This window comes from Lepidochelys kempii, chromosome 7 (assembly GCF_965140265.1).
Source record: "Lepidochelys kempii isolate rLepKem1 chromosome 7, rLepKem1.hap2, whole genome shotgun sequence".
Lineage (NCBI taxonomy): Eukaryota > Metazoa > Chordata > Testudines > Cheloniidae > Lepidochelys > Lepidochelys kempii.
Window position 1 is genome coordinate 25159364 of NC_133262.1, and position 17128 is coordinate 25176491.

Below are 17128 nucleotides of genomic sequence, written 5' to 3' on the forward strand. Positions count from 1 at the left end.
CCAGTGCAACTGAGGAGAACTTAACATAGAATTGGTACAACGTGAGACGTGGCAGGAGTGCTGTCTTATTACAGTATAGACTTTAAATAAGGTTGTCTACTTTTGGAATTAATATTTGAAATTAATATTGCTATGGGAAATAATCAAATACTAATTTAACCATACGTTCCTTTATTAAGTCCAAAGGCCAAATGCAATTTATACAATTGCTCTTAACATGACTAAAAAGGTAAATAATAAGCAGTTCACTACATCCCAACAGTAACAAAACATTTATAAAAAGAAGGCCTCTGACTGGTACAGTACTGGTAATTTGTTAGTCTCTAAGGTGCCACAAGTACTCCTTTTCTTTTTGCGAATATAGACTAACATGGCTGCTACTCTGAAAACATTTATAAGCATTTGATCAAGATACTTACAAACTGGCTAAACTCAGGGGTGCTTAGCTCCGTATTAGTGGGCTCTAACATCATCAGGCAGGTATTAGCAATGAGCCCTTTAAGAGTTTACTTTTTATACCCTTTAACAAACAAGTGATATCATTGCCAATTACTGACTTCAATTAACAACCAATTTGAGACAGTTCACTCTTATTTCCAGGCTTAATCCAGATAAGATTTACAATCTCCTTTCTTCCTAAAGGCAACCGTCCTCAAACTTTTGAGAGTTGCACCCCCCACTTACCCTTGTCCACGCACCCCCTCCTCCTCCCACTCGGGCCAGGGGTGGGACCGCGGACTGGGCCCAAGGTTGGGGTGGGAGCAGAGCCACAGGTGGGGTGTGACAGGTGTCGGTCAGTCCTCCGAGCCCCTAGGGGCGATGGAGAGCAATGGTCTCCATGGCAGGCCTCAGCCCCACCTCCCGGGCATTGGGGAATTAGCGGGAAGGGGTGCTGGCCAGAGTCAGTAGCGCGCCCCTCAGGCAGGAGAGCGCTGGCCAGAGTCAGTAGCGCGCCCCTCAGGCAGGAGAGCGCTGGCCAGAGTCAGTAGCGCGCCCCTCAGGCAGGAGAGCGCTGGCCAGAGTCAGTAGCGCGCCCCTCAGGCAGGAGAGCGCCGGGGTAGGGGAACACAGGCCCACCCAACTCCACTGCGTTCCAGCCCAGGACCCTGACAGTGGCCGGAGGCGAAGGTCCCGCCGCTGGGTCAGCAGGGCAATCCGCACCCGCTGACCAAACACACCCACCCCACGGTGTAGTTGGGCCCCTGGGCTACTTCCTAACCGGTCTCTCTCAGGTGGGCCGCTCCGGTCCCTCCATCTCCTCCGGGTATTCTGCTGCGGGCAGCTCCGGGTATTCCGCTGCGGGCCACCCCCACTCCCCCTTGGTATCGGACTCACACTGGCCCGGGCTGCAGTCAGGCCCCTCCAGGTCCTCTGGGTATTCAGCGGCCAGCAGCCCTGGTTGCCACAGGCCTTCCCCCTGGTCAGGCTCCTCCTTGCCCAGGGCTTTGCCTGAGTCAGCAGTAGGATCGCGAGGGAGCAGCCTGTGTTTGTCTCCCTCTCTGGTGCTCTCCTTACTGGGCAGAGGGCCCCGCCCTTTGAACTTCCTGTCCCACCCTTCCCCTTCCGGGGATTGGTGGAAGCTTGGCCTCGCCCCGCCCACTCAGGCTCAGAGGGTGGCTCTTTACCCTCTGGTTTGGAGGGGAGCCACCCTGGTTCCCTACATGGGGGCTGGGAGCCAGGCCTGTGGCCAGGTGCACCTCCACTTTTAGCCTTGCTCCAGTCTCGGCCCCGGTTCGGGAATGGAGCCACGGCCATTGGCCAAGGCTGGGGGCTGGTGCAGGGCCGGGAGTGGAGTTGCAGCTGGGCCATGGTGGGGGTTGGTGCTGGGCCCCCAGCTGGGTGTGGAGCCACACCAAGGCTGGAGACAGGGCCAGGTGAGGGGATGGGAGGAGCTGGGGATATGGCTGGGGTGGGACGGGAGCAGAGCTGGGGGCGGGGAGGGTTGGGTGGCAGTCCCTCATTGCCTCTCTACAGGGGCACTCCCCACGCTCTGGGGACCTCTGTCCTAAAGCCTTTCCTCGACTCCTTCATGCTGTTCAACAGTTTTCCCATTGCATCTGGGTTCACGTAGGTTTTAATGTTGGAGTGTGGGTTGGGGAAGGGCCATGTTGGCTCATTTTAAGACATCTGCAGTCACCTGTACCAGTCAGAGGCCTTCTTTTTAGAAATTTCCCCTTATTTCATTAATGATTTGAACCAGACATTCTCCCTACTTCATTCCTCTATCACTCGTTATTTTCAAGGCCTTCCTTCTACTTGCTAGTCTGGGCCTTTCTTTACAAATATATATAACATATATTTCCTTAACCAAACTTAAGGTAACGTTAATTCTTTAATTTCATAATTATCCTACATCTACACTATAAGCTGGTGGGGGTGAGTCCCATGCTTGCGTACACATACTCAAGCTAGCACAAGTACATGTATGTTTGCAGGGAAATTACATCACTAGTGTATACATAGCTTATGATGTGTCTGTTCTGCAGTCCTCTGAAAGCTGAGACTTCGGGAAATGCTGTTTAAAAAAATTAAGTTTTTCATGTGGTTAATTATTTCTTTGTGTTGGTATTAATTTCTCACTCTTAAGAATAAGTTCAAGTTAGAATAATATTTGATATCTAAATTTCAGTGGCAAAAACTGTTGCTCCCTTGATTGAAGAATTTCTTCTTTTTCTAGGCCCTCTGTCATTTTAGGAGTGACAAACCCTTTTTTTGCAAAAACACTCCAGCACTGGCCACACATTGTCCGAATAGGAGAGATTAAACTTCCAGGTAAAACATAAGCTCTACAACAGAACTCTGCTTCAAAGTGTAAAAAATATTGACTTTTCATTTTTTCCTTTAGTGAAGTCTTGAACTCTAATAAACAATCTAAATGCTTTGTGAGCCAGTTTCCAGAATTGAGTTTATTATGCAAAACAGTGTTAACCATGTTTCTCATGAAATTTAAGGATGTTAAATGAACTCAAACTCTCGAAAATATTGGAGGGCTGGTACTTAATGTAAAGTCCATCTAGCATTCTATTTTTCTGTCTTCAAGGTAGGAGGTAATGATACTTATTAGCGTCTGTGTTTTTATCTTTAAAAACTCAGTCTGTTTTCATATTTCTGCCAAGAAATTAAACTTTTGCTAATGTGTCACTCATGAAATTTCTGATGTTGATTTCTTTTAGAATCAGTAGAACGCAGTAAGAGCTTGTCTATTTCAAACAGGAGTACCTCGACGCATACGGCAAAACCAGTAAAGCACTGTAGCAGTGTCCACACAGAGCATAACTGCTGAGCAGGCTAGTGTGCTGTAGTCACAGCTGGGTTTACTGCATGCTAATGTTCTATGTGGACAACCCCGAAGAATAACAGTCATTTAAAAAGTGCACAGAATACTACCTGCATAAAACTAGCTGATGGTGCCACTGTTTTAGGAAAAGATGCATTTGCTGATGTGATTTTTTTTAAACTACTTAGATTTTTGTAATATGCTCTTTAAGTCATTATAGTACTTAAAATTGTATGACTCTTTTTATACAAATGGAAATTTCTGTCCACTTACCTTTTGGATAACAAAGAAATTTTCAGCCAACCAGTAATAAGATCATAAAGTGCTCTGTGTGTGTGATTGTGATATTAAGTATCTGAACTCAGTCCTCCTTTGCTCTGATACGTTACTTTGTTCTGGGCCAAGAATGCAGGAATAACTTCAGGCAGAGTATTTCAGCATGAAATCCATTTTTCATGGAAAAATATTTCATAGTATTCCACCTTCTGGAGTATAACTGTCATTATTGGCCTAGGAACTGTCTTCCCCAGAACTAGGGAAGTTTTTTGAAATGAGAGAGGAAAGATTACTTTGATAGAGAGTTTTAAAGTATCCTATGGCCATGAATAGACACCTCATAGTGAAAGTAGCAAAAAGATTTGTTTAAAGTCAAATTTTCAGACCTCTTCAAAATCCATGTGCACAGTCAGATTAGCTTGAAAACTAGTATATCATATCAGGGACCAGGTATACAATTGGTGGTGTAGATGTGTAATCATTTGATCAAGCAGTTCCTGAGAAACAGCTGCCCCTAACTTTTTTTTTAAAACTTCAACTTTCCCCTGTCTTTGCCCAGAAAAAGAGTTAGTCTGTGAAGAGTGTCCATATATAACTTACAGTACTGCACTAGCTGGCCCATTTAGAAATCTAGTGTCAAGCTCCGAAACCTAATAGCAACATTGTCAGACTTTATTTTTTGGTTCTACAGAGCAGCACTAGGCTGCTACGTGCTATGCGTGGAGCACCAACACGGTGTGGAGGAGAAAGGGAGAGAACATCTTCCACAAAATAGTAGTGGTCGCCTAGGGAGGATGGACTGGCCTTGGATCTCTCCCTAATAATATTTCTGTACAGTTGACAACCCTAAATACTATATCGACCAAATTGTGAAGCACTATTACTGAAGGTATGCACCCTATAGGAATCAAAGGGAGATGAATGGAGAACGCAATCCTCTTGCTATAGGGGTAATAATTTTTTTAACCACGTGTATCATTCTGAATCAAATGGCTACCGTTTCTAATTTTCTCCAATATAGAGGATTTTTAATATTTTTTATTTTAATGCACTTTTGTTCAATGGAAAGTCTGCAAGACTTAGTTTATCTATTACATTTTCATGTATATATTTTAGTTGGGATGCTTACCTACCTGATATCTTATGTGTCATCAGGCAATGTACTAAATAAAAATAAGGATTTGTAAATACATGTGTCATTTTGTATTGTACAATGTATTAATTGTGGTGCATGCACCCAAAGAAAAGATTTTTAAGGTGGTGATGTTTTAAAATATTTTGGCAGGTGAAGTTCCAAAACAAGTAAAAGTGAAAAAGCTGAAGAACCTAAAGACTTTGGATTCTAAACCTGGTAATAAGCTTGATCATCATAAAAACATAATCCTTACAATTTTCTTTACTAAAAATGCATACCCTAGTTGTTTTTTGGCTGTATTCTTTTTTTCTTCCAGGTGTTTATACATCTTACAAGCCATACTTGAACAGAGATGAAGAAATTATAAAACAGTTACAAAAGGTAAACTTGCAGATCTGTTTATTGAAACTATTTTGTATGCTGGTAGATCTTTTTCTTCAAGGTTGTCAAGTATGTAGACAGAATTCACAGAGACTAAAACAAGAAACTCTGAAAATATGAACTTTGACACTTATGTCTTTTCCCTGCCTGAGCTGATTCAAACATTGTCTTCTGGGAGCGTTTGTCTTCCTGTCAGCAGCTGTAGTCATGTGCTTTTAAAAAAATAAAAATAAAAATTGAATGGTGGAATTTAAAAAAATTAGGGTAAGAATCCAGAGAGTTGATTAATCAATGTCTGTCCATGCTTTTCCAAACCTGTTTGGCCGAGAAATCTCTTGTGAGTTTTCTCAACTCAAAATTTCCTAGCTTTGCCTGGTTTAAGGTTATTCTCGGAATATTTTTTTCTCCTAATGTTTCGGTTTCTTTTCCTAGATGAATTTGAAATATAGAGACCATTTAAAAAACATAAAAAGAAACAGAAATCACTGTGATCTATATTAAGATTATTAAAATTCAACACAATTGATAGTGTTAGTGATTTCTCTACAGCAATGCATTAAGTCTTTTAAATAGGTGTACATCAGTGGAGTGTGAACCTGGTCTTTGGTGTGTCTCCTAATTTTTGAGTGATTTATGTTGGAATAATAGATTATTACTGTGGTTGCTTCTTACAGGGTGTACAACAGAAACGTCCCGCAGAAGCCCAAAGTGTAATTCTTAGACGTTATTTCTTGGAACTGACACAAAGCTTCATCATTCCATTAGTAAGATGACATATGTAATATTTGTTGGCCAACACCTATGATAAAAATATGTTTTCATTGTAAAAGCTATTGTCATAATTTCTTTCAAATAACTAGAGTTTCAGGACTACTTTTGTGACTTTATTTTTTAAACATATAGTTGGTCCTGCAGTTTTAAATTTTCTCAGGTGCACTAGGAAGATGATGACGGTTTAGTAGTCTAAGCATCAGATTTGAAGCATTTTAAACTCCCTGAAACCAAAGGTTCAGATCCCAGCAGGGAACATTTATCTGTATATCTGTAAAGGCAGATACTGTGAGGTAGTCTTTCAGATGAGACCTCAGCAGTAGAGATCCTGTCTGTTCTGAATGGACACTAATGATTCCATAGCTCTTTTTACTTTGAGTACTTCCTCTAATTCTTCATATTCTTTGAATAAATTTTCTCTCCCCACACTGTTGAACATGCTGTCAACTGCTTAGTTGTCTCCTTTAATCCCAGAGCTGGCTGGATTTCAGTGGTGTTGACTGTACATAGTTTATAGATCACTTTGTGATGAGAAGAGCTATATAAATGTATATTATTATAGTTTGTTATGATAGCTGAGAAGACTGTTCTAGGCAGCCTGTTTCAACCAAGTGGCATATTACTGCAAATTGATTAAAAATACAGTGGCTCCAAGATCAGGATTTTTTTTCTTAAACTATTTTTCTTCCATCTCAGGAACGTTATGTGGCAAGCCTGATGCCTCTGCAAAAAAGCATATCTCCATGGAAGGTAAGGAAATAATCCTCAAATGAGCTGAAAATGTTTGTGACTAAAGAAAACTCATACTGTAAGCTGCCAAAAACTTGGTTTCTTTTGTAGAGTCCACCACAGTTGAGACAATTCAGCCAAGAAGAATTTATGAAAACACTTGAGAAAGCAGGACCACAGCTCACCTCTGGGTTAAAGGGAGACTGGATTGGACTTTACAGGTCACTTTTTAAAATAAGACACCAATTTGTATGTAAATACAGTGATGCATAACACGTTACATGCCCTTTTTATTTGGGGGGCAAATCTAATTGTTGTTATAACTGAATATTATGCAGATTTATTTTCATAGTTCTTCGTGTCTAATCAAACAAATTCATAATGTCTAGCAAACTTTAAATATCCATTTAGATATGCCCCTCTGGGTAACCTGTTGTCAGGGTTCCCTCCCCACTCTGAACTCTGGGGTACAGATGTGGGGACCTCCATGAAAGACCCCCTAAGTTTATTTCTACTAGCTTAGGTTAAAAACTTCCCCAAGGCACAAATCCTTCCCTGTCCTTGGATGAGTATGCTGCCACCACCAAGTTAGTTAGACAAAGATTCAGGAAAAGGACCACCTGGAGTTCCTATTTCCCCAAAATATTCCCCCAAGCCCCTTCACCCCCTTTCCTGAGGAGGCTTGAGAATCTACCAACCAGATAGGTAAACAAGGTGAGCACAGACCAGACCCTTGGGTTTTTAGGACACTAAAAACCAATCAGATTCTTAAACAGAACTTTCTTTTCCTTTTTTTCTTTATAATAAACACCTCTGTAAAATCAGGATGGAAGGTAATTCTACAGGGTAATAAGATTTAAAACATAGAGGATTCCCATCTAGGCAAAACTTCAAAGTTACAGAAAACAGGGATAAACCTCCCTCTTAGCACAGGGAAAATTCACAAGCTAAAACAAAAGATAATCTAACACATTTCCTTCCTATTACTTACAATTTGTAATCTTAAATGCTTAGTTCGGGTATGGCTTTAGGAAATGTATTTTCCCTGTCCTGATTCCTTGTTGACCCAGAGAGAACACAAAGAAACACAAAACAAAAACCTTCCCCCCACAGATTTGAAAGTATCTTCTCCTCTTTGGTCAGGTGCCAACCAGGTTATCTGAGCTTCTTAACCCTTTACAGGTAAAGGAGGGATTTTATGCTACCCTTAGTTGTATGTTTATGACACCTGTTAATGGTTTTCATATGACAGTGCAAAGTGTTATAGAGCACTATATTCTAGTATTTAAAAAATTACTAGATAAATGGGAAGAAATGCTTTTCAGTAGGGAGCTCTAAATAGCTGAATGTGGGATCTCGTAGTTTCATGCTGGTCAGTCTTTTATTCTGGATGTATTTTGTACACAGAACATCTCTTCCATCAATTTGGCTGCAATTGTAGTACCTTCTCAAATGGGAGGTTAAGATGTACAGTTTTCCTGATGGAATGGCCAGCAAGAGGTGCTCGGTAAAGCACCTCTTTCACTCCATCTTTTTTACATCATAAGTGCTTTGATACTACAGGGGGATCCAGTGGATAAGCGTACTTGGATTTTCAGAAAGCCTTTGACAAGGTCCCTCACCAAAGGCTCTTAAGCAAAGTAAGCTGTCATGGGGAAAGAAGGAAGGTCCTCTCATGGATTGGTAACTGGTTAAAAGATAGGAAACAATGGATAGGAATAAATGGTTAGTTTTCAGAATGGAGAGAGGTAAATAGTGGTGTCCCCCAGGGGTTTGATCTGGGACCAGTTCTCTTCAACATATTCATAAATGATCTGGAAAAAGGGGTAAACAGTGAGGTGGCAAAATTTGCAAATGGTACAAAACTACTCAAGACAGTAAAGTCCGAAGCAGACTGTGAAGAGCTATAAAAGGATCTCACAAAACTTGGTGACTTGGCAACAAAATGGCAGATGAAATTCAGTGCTGATAAATGCAAAGTAATGCACGTTGGAAAACGTAATCCCAACTATACATATACAATGATGAGGTCTAAATTAGCTGTTACCACTCAAGAAAGAGATCTTGGAGTCATTGTGGATAGTTCTCTGAAAACATCCACTCAGTGTGCAGCAGCAGTCAAAAAAGTGAACAGAATGTTAGGAATCATTAAGAAAGGAATAGATAATAAGACAGAAAATATCCTATTGCCTCTATATAAATCCATGGTATGCCCACATCTTGAATGCTGTGTGCAGATGTGGTCGCCCAATCTCAAAAAAAGATATATTGGAATTTTGAAAAGATTCAGAAACGGGCAACAAAAATGATTAGGGGTATGGAACGGTTGCCATATGAGGAGAGATTAATACTGGGATTTTTCAGCTTGGAAAAGAGACGACTAAGGGGGGATATGATAGAGGATGAATACATAAAAATGGAAAATGTTTACGACCCATTCATAAGCCAAACCCCTGCCTTCGCACTGCCGAAATTCTTAGCTTTTACTGCCCATCTGACAACTTTTTCCTTAAGCATCTTTGTCACACCACCCCTTATACATTTTTTTTTAAAATCCCTACTATAATCATTACAGCTAGTACCTTTATCTTCTTTCACATGCCCCTTTAACACTCACCTCTGCTGTGATGCCTCCAAAACCCTGCTTGCTGATCATGGATAGGCAGATGAGCCGTGGCCGGTGCCCCTCACTTTGTCTGTTTTTCCTACTCCCGCACATTTAGACGTGGCCAGTCCTCACTGTACCTTTACCCTAATTTTTTTAAAAAAGGAACTAACCAAAATGTATTAACCCTTCTCCATGTTTATTTTCCTTGTATGTTATATCTCCATTTTTCTATCTTTTGGATGGGAGGTCCTCCAGGACAGGTTTTCTCTCTAACATATGTTTGCACAGCACCCAGCATAATCAGGCTGTCGTCCTGATGATGGCCTTTGGGTAATATAATATAAATCATTAAGAATAATCTGTATAAACAGGAATAGATGGCTATACAGTACTCCTATACCTATCCATATGTGAAGTAAGAATCCCAAGGTCAAAGAAGCTGTTATATTAACCCCTAAACTCATTAAGAACTAGCAAGAACAATAATCCTAATTAAACCCTTTAGTTCTCAATCACCTTTCTTTTCATTAGAATGGAAACTGTTAGCCAAAGCACAATGGCAGGGGACATCAAATTGTTTTCGATAATCAACATTTCAAATAAAACGACAAGTCCTTTAAATATAAGCATCTTTGTGCCTGAAGACTTCATAAGGACTTCAGAGCATAAGGCTTCTTGGTGTTTTTTTTGAAGGGACACAGAAACCTGTAGTGACGCTTTTTAATCAGTGTTCCACTACATAACTTTCCTTCGCAAGCAGAATCAATAATTTTTCTGAAAGATGAAAACCTCCTAATTGATATTTATATCCTCCTCCTCGTCCCCACAACAAAACTACTGTACAATCTTGTGAAGTTGTGTAAGAGACTTGATGGTGGGGGAAAATGAAAGAATTGAATTGAGAATGCAATTTAAAATATAAATTTGTTTGCACTCTTTTATTAAAGACACTTCTTGAAATCTCCAAACTTCAATGGCTGGTTCAGGACCCGGTGGAAGGAAATGACACAGAAGTTGGAGGTCCTCCATTTAGAAGCGCTCTGTAATGAGGTAAGAAAAGTACGATTTTTTGCTTTTAGTGATTTATAAAATTTTTTTTTATATCAAAACTTTGCTCCATGTTTCAGAAGTGTTCACCACCTGTCAACTGTAATCTTTAAAAAGATTGAGACACTTGTCAGAACCTTTTATTTCAACTAAAAACAAAAACAAAAGTTAAATTCCAGTTTGAAACACTTGAAAAAAATAAAAAATCTCTGCAGCATTTGGAACCTAAAGTGTGTGCTAATGCTGGAGAGCTGGAAAATGAAATTGACCAGCCTGTGTTTCTCTAAGATGACAAATGCATAAATAGTGAGAAGTAGTATATTGCAGTAATGTTCTAAATATAATAGAAGTTTTTCAAAAGTAAATTAATGGTATTGTTGAAAGTACTGTGTGTTTATATATGTAAATATTTCAGAATTATGAATTTTTATCTGAAAGGACTTGCTTCTCTGGAGTCAGAAACATACTGAAGTAGAAACAGTGGATCTTGTCTTAAAGCTAAAGAATAAACTGGTATGTAACTATAGTAAGTACAGATGAAATTTGTCATTTCATATTATAGCGTGAGTGTGTTTGTGTGTTTTACATCTACTTCAAATTGAACTGTATGTTCCTCACAAGATTTTGATAGCTCAGAAAATTGATGGTGATCATCCAGGTCACTGATTCAAATGTGGATGGCCCAGTTCAGCAGTAACCAAAAGGCTGGTGGGTGAACAGAACTCAGATGGTTTAATTGATTGTTTCAGTCCTCTGCCTAGCTGACAGCTCAAAACTCACTTTAACAGGACCCACGGCTTCCTAAGTGTCCCACTCATGGCCAGAGGTTGCTCTCCAGGGCCTCGCCTCTGTTTCCCTCTCTTCAGGGACCCTGAAATAACTGCACACAGGCTTTTCTCTGGGTTTACACCACCCCTGCCTAGTGCTGGTTTAATAACAGAAACATTTCAAAACAATCCTCAGGGTCCCAAAATAAAGTCCATCAGGACAACCCAAAAGTTAATACTTAGCTCTGGCATCTTCTGTCACAGCCAGAGCTCTTCTTCTGTCCGAATATGTTGTCCCATCTCTTCCAAGCTGGAGCTCAGCCTTCTGGCTCTGATCTCTAAGCCCATACCCAATTAGGGGTTTCCCATTGGAGCCTCCGACTCACTGGTCTCTAGCCTCCAAACTCTCCTGATGTCAGCATCTTTCCAGCAGGAGCTTTTCTCATGCCCTGCAGTGGCCTGGGCTTCCTGCTGCTCTTTGTAGGAAAATCACCTGATCTCGTTTGTGGCTCATTCAGTAATCAGGGTTGGCTAGCCTCAGACCCTCAATACCTTGAGGGACAAAGCACCCAGTTAGACTTACTGATGTTGGCAATCTAAGTAGAGATGCCAAAAATTAAGGGCTCAGTCCTGCTCCCATTGAAGCCAAAGGGTGTTTTGCCATTGACTCCAATAGGAGCAAGACTGAGTCCTAAATGAACCCAGAAACCAAACTTCCCTTGATTCCTTGAAGTCTGTCCAAATCAAGGTTGAAATAAGCTGGTGGTATGAGGGGAAGCTTGCATTCCCACTGTCAACGTACCTGTTCATTAGATGGAGGACTTCAGATCCATGAGTCTGATTTCTTTTATGAACATTAAATTCACTTGCAGGTTTTTTATTGAAAAAAGTGTTTAATTGTGCCTCCTGTAGTTCCAGGCTGACAGAGAACATCTACCCATGAAACCTGACACTATGGAAAAGCTACAGATGCACATTGATGCAATTATACTAGCACTTCCAGATGATTTACAGGATATTCTGCTCAAAACTGGTACAACATGATTTCTATTAGGATTTTTATGTCACAAACACACAACATATTTCAAAGCTTCACAGAAGAGTCTGGCAGAGATCAATGGAATGGAGCTGTGAATGGTATATTAACACCTGTAATTGACAGTAGTAATAGTGGAAAAACAATTTTTAGCTTTTCTTTTAAAATAGAAACCTACAGGGTTCCACTTAAATCCTGATGGCACTAAAGAATTTGTGTTCATTATGTTTAAAACCAAGTGCTCTTATGAAAAACCTGTGGGTATGTGAAATTATGAAACATGCAGGACCACAATGCAATGCTGGCATTGCAGAATGTTTTTTTAAATTGGTGCTGCTGTGCACATTCCTGTTAACTCAGGGGGAAGCAACGTTCACCTTGGCTTTGTAAAGAGACTGTCCCATTTAAGGTAATATCTAATTGCTTTTAATGCCTTCTTTCTTTAGATATTTTTCATCTGATGTTACAATAGCCTGGCAGTTAGTTTTTGACTTGGATGAAGTACATAATAGTTGAGGAATTTTGTTGGTAAATCATTGTTTTCAATTTTATGATTTATAGAACTGCTATTAGCAGAGACAAGTGAAAGCATTAAATTGGCCATTAATCTTGTTTTATTTTTTTACTCTTTTTTTCAATTATTATATTACATCTGTCTCTGCACAGAAAAGAAGGCATCTGTTAAATGTATCCTAAGAAAGAGGAAACTGGTATATTTTCCTTTAACTTTGTCCATTTAAGTGAGATAATGGGTGATTGTCTTCACAGGCCTTAATGCTAACCTCAGATTAGCTGTATTTTTATCATTGAACAATTAAAATGATTTTAAAGCTGAACTCCTGAAATTCAGGATTTAAGTTTCCATTAATCAGTCTTAACTATATAGTCTTCATCACAAAATATACAGTGTTGTTTACTAAATATACCAAGTTTAATGTTACTGTTGCTCATCCTGTAATGGATGTCAGTAGTGCTAGCTGGCACAGAATCCACTGTAGTTGAGGATTTTTGTAGTAGTAATCTTATGGTGTGCTTCTCTCTCCTGCCAGGAAATGATTCTTTTTTAGGAGGAGGAAATGGGGCAGGAGAGAGGAGACTAGATTACTTTCAGCTGAAGGAATCTTATGGATTGTTGAGATTATATCCAGAAGGGGTTGCAGCACAGTGAAGCTACTTAAAATACATGCATACAGTAAATATGCATAAATAACCATTTTTCATTCTATATTAAGCAACAAGAATATGTTGCCACTAGATCACTTTAAACCAGAAAACTAAGACTGGTATAAAAAGTGCACATTTGCTCTGCATGCAAAGAGTGACTTTGAGGATCTATTCCAAGCAGGATAAGATGAAGCCATGATGTACAAATAAATACAGTACATACTGTATACTCTTAAATTACAAGTGGTTCACAATTATCAAAACATTCTGCTTTATGTACTTTGGGTCGAATAAGAAGTCTTGTGACATTGCAATCCTGCTATGGAAAAAATGCCTTTGTATGATAAATATTTCATACTATCTTTCTAAAAATGTCTTTAGGTATAAACGGTCACATTGTTATTTTTAAGAAAATATGTATTTTAATACTCTTACAGTTTATATAAAATTATTTGTGATCAGAAGGTAGTTTAACAAATTGTATCAAGACTGTCATTTAAATTATACCACTATGGCATTAATTAATCTCTAACTTGCAATTTGTTTTGCACAACTGATGACTAGCATTTCTAACCCTGAAACTGAAAAGTGGCCATTACTCTGGTAAATTATCTTTTAAATATGACAGGTTTCAGAGTAGCAGCCGTGTTAGTCTGTATTCGCAAAAAGAAAAGGAGTACTTGTGGCACCTTAGAGACTAACCAATTTATTTGAGCATAAGCTTTCGTGAGCTACAGCTCACTTCATCGGATGCAGCATCCGATGAAGTGAGCTGTAGCTCACGAAAGCTTATGCTCAAATAAATTTGTTAGTCTCTACAGTGCCACAAGTACTCCTTTTCTTTTTATCTTTAAATATTTAACTGAAGCACTCTATGCTATCTTAGAACCGTGTAAACTGGCACCAATTATGTCAGCCTATTACCACTTGACTGAAAATATGTATTTTTGTAAAAGGAAATAAATGTCAATCTTTTGGAATGTTTATTTAGGTTTCTTGTTCAGCAAATCACATGTCCAAATTATCTCCTGCATTGAGGAATTGTTGAAGCTGTTCAGCAGCCCACAGAGACTGTTCCTTATTTGCCCCTCTGCCGGAACCCTCATCATTTGTCTCACTGCAACAGCAGGGAAGACAGACCCTTACACACACCCCCACCCCCAAAAGGAGCATGTGATGGTGTGTGATTGGGAGAAGACTCCAGAGGGATGGGGAGTAGATGAGAAAGGAAGGGGAAAATTCTGGACAAGGGAAGCAGAGAAAGGAAGGAAGGTGATGCAGTATAAGCAAATAAGTGGTGAAATATTGGGGGCGGGGGGGTAAGACATTTTGGAGGGACAGACAAGGGAAGAAGTCCTAAGGAGCAGAAAAGAAGGGTAATGACCTCTGAGCAGGAAGGTGAGATGATGCCAGATGTTTCTGCCTACTTTTTGCCCTCTGAAAATGCCTGGGGGAATTGAGGAGACAATCTGCTTGGGCCTTCTGCAAGCTAACAAATAGAGGCATCAGTGACAGATATGGAGGTGCCCTGTGACAATTTATAAATACTGTATGTTGGCCTGGTTCCTGGGATGCTTAAAGTATGAATGTATTGCTTTTAGTGTAATAGGGGACTGTCTGGAAAAACGAGCAGGAAAGAAAAGAATGGCCAAATATAGTCACCTCTCAGCAAACAAGACAATTAAGGGACAATACAAGAACTATTAGTTTTGATGATTTTGCCTCTGTCTCCAGCCAACCTATAACAGTGGTTTTGACCTGGACAGAAAAAGGCCCACAAATACAAAAGAACAAAGCAACTCTGGGAGGATTAAAAGGGGCACCCTCAAGAGAGGCTGCAGCAGTTTAGGGGAAACAGATACACAATCCACACTGGGGATGTACAAAGAAGTTACACCTGCCTGGGTTACCAACAGGAGATGGTAAGATTTTAGATAAGATATACACTCTACATGTATGTCTATCTTAAAATCTTTTTCCCTAAAAGCTTTGTTCTTACTGCTAAAATAAACAAAACTTTGATTTTAAGGCTGTTTTGTCACTATATGCCACTGGTCACAAATTCCTGAAGGGAAGAACCACAGGTCCCTGAACTCAGTTGGGCCTGTAGGATAATAACAGTTGATATACAGGATACTGTACCCCAGGGCCCAGTCTAAGAGTGGGAGAGTTGTGCAATCCCACCTTGTGATAGGTAAAAATACAAGGCTTAATGCCTGCAGGTGTGCACTCAGACCTGAAAGGAGACAGAGGTGCAACTAGCTTTTGAACCATGACAGCAGCTATGGTCTGATCAGAAAACAATGGATAAAGAAAGGTGTGAGTGTAACAGTTCTGTATGGTTCTGCTGCGCAACCAAATTTCTACCAATTTTGAGACCCTGACCATTGATGATGATGTATATTCAGATTTAATAAGTCATGAAGTCAAATAACTAACTCAGTTGAAGTTTTATTTAAGTAAAACAATCAAGCAATACTTATTACAGCACTATACAGAATACAGAAAAGGAAACGTATACCAAATCTGAGACTGGAGAAGTGAGGTAGTGTACTTGAGTTCACTTATGACTAACTCCCCAAAACTCACCCCTTATATACTGCTCAAAACAAAGAAAAATCCTTTATTATGCTTGATCTTATTTTGATTCAATAATCCAGTAATATTTGTAACCAGTTTATCACTGTTGGGACCATGTGTGACCATAATTAGCTCTTAATACTTGGATATTAATCCATACATACCACGTGTCCCTTATCCATTTTGTAAAACAATTACAGAGCATTTATGAGCATCACTTATCAATTGCACTGTTTTGTCCATTACAACATATATCTATAACAGGTATGTCTTTATAGACTGTGTTCACAGAAAAGAGAAAGAAAATGAACTATTGATGGTAGACTTCTAAATTTCATGGTATATGATTTACATAATAGATAAGCTAAAGACATCTGTTCAACCAGTCACTATTTTATCAATTACAATATATATCTATAATCAAGTCATTATGATAGAAATCATCTGTTACAGTAATTCCTGATAACCTTAAAGCCTCTTTCAATGATGATCTTATTAATTGCTGAAAACATCTGCCTTGTGTAGGTTACAAGTGGTTCCTTCCTGGACATTCTTTAAGGGTCAAGAGTTTAGAGTAAAAAAGACACACAATCCATTATTTAACAACACACTAAGGTCTAGCTAAAATTTAGTATTATTGATAATGCGCTAGGGGCAGCTAATGTTCTAAGTAAAACAGTAGACAATAGAGTACAGGCCTACTAGGACTAAGATGTTCATTTATTTAAAAGAAAACCATCTTTAACAGTGTAGCCAGCACCTTTGGCTAACACAAGTTTTTGGGATTTCTGGTCAAGAAATCGAGTTTAATACAAAAATAATAATAAAGGATTAATATTTACTGTCCAGTACAAACACAGAAGCTTGCTTGACACTTCTCCCTTTGACGTTAGTTTCCACCCACCCCACACTTTATTTTGGTAACTGACCATGGAGATTATTTCCTTGAATTCCAGTGTTTGTTTGGGAATGGGCAAGTCTCTGACTTCTCTGCAGAACCTAGGAGCACCCCAACTAGTGCAAGAACATGAGAGCCTTGGGGTCTGAAGGGAAGTAATTTTAGTGTTTCTTTGTTACTGTGCAGGGCATTTAACTCCCCTAAATTTAGCTGAGCATACAGCTTTCATGAGATTAAAGACTGAGTGATTTGAACAAGAGATGGGCATGGACTAAAGCCTCAGATCTGTGCAGTGTAAAACTCTGAGGAAATCTGGACCTGGACTTCATTGGTTACTATCTCTACCTTGAACCAAAGCACCCACAGTACAGACAGAAGCCCACAGCAATAAATTAAAATAGATTTTTTTAGTTACAATTTTAAATTTTAAACAAATTTTAATTGTTTTAACTTTTAAAA

The 17128-nt window shown here is 39.5% G+C and overlaps 1 protein-coding gene across 7 annotated transcripts in view; it reads left to right on the forward strand.

Moving 5' to 3' along the window:
- The window catches only part of DENND6A (DENN domain containing 6A), a 49827-nt gene extending 35981 nt beyond the window's left edge, over positions 1-13846 (forward strand). For 6 of the 7 annotated variants that reach the window (XM_073351477.1, XM_073351478.1, XM_073351476.1 and 3 more), the window contains 9 exons: positions 2678-2772; positions 4839-4904; positions 5005-5069; positions 5744-5833; positions 6537-6590; positions 6681-6790; positions 10125-10227; positions 10663-10737; positions 11904-13846. In XM_073351477.1, the coding sequence (XP_073207578.1) occupies positions 2678-2772; positions 4839-4904; positions 5005-5069; positions 5744-5833; positions 6537-6590; positions 6681-6790; positions 10125-10227; positions 10663-10737; positions 11904-12035 (790 nt within the window). In that variant the 3' untranslated portion in view covers positions 12036-13846. Of the gene's footprint in view, positions 1-2677; positions 2773-4838; positions 4905-5004; positions 5070-5743; positions 5834-6536; positions 6591-6680; positions 6791-10124; positions 10228-10662; positions 10751-11903 lie in introns of all 7 variants that reach the window. The other variant, XM_073351479.1, reaches the window with a different exon arrangement.
- The last annotated feature ends 3282 nt before the right edge of the window (positions 13847-17128 follow it).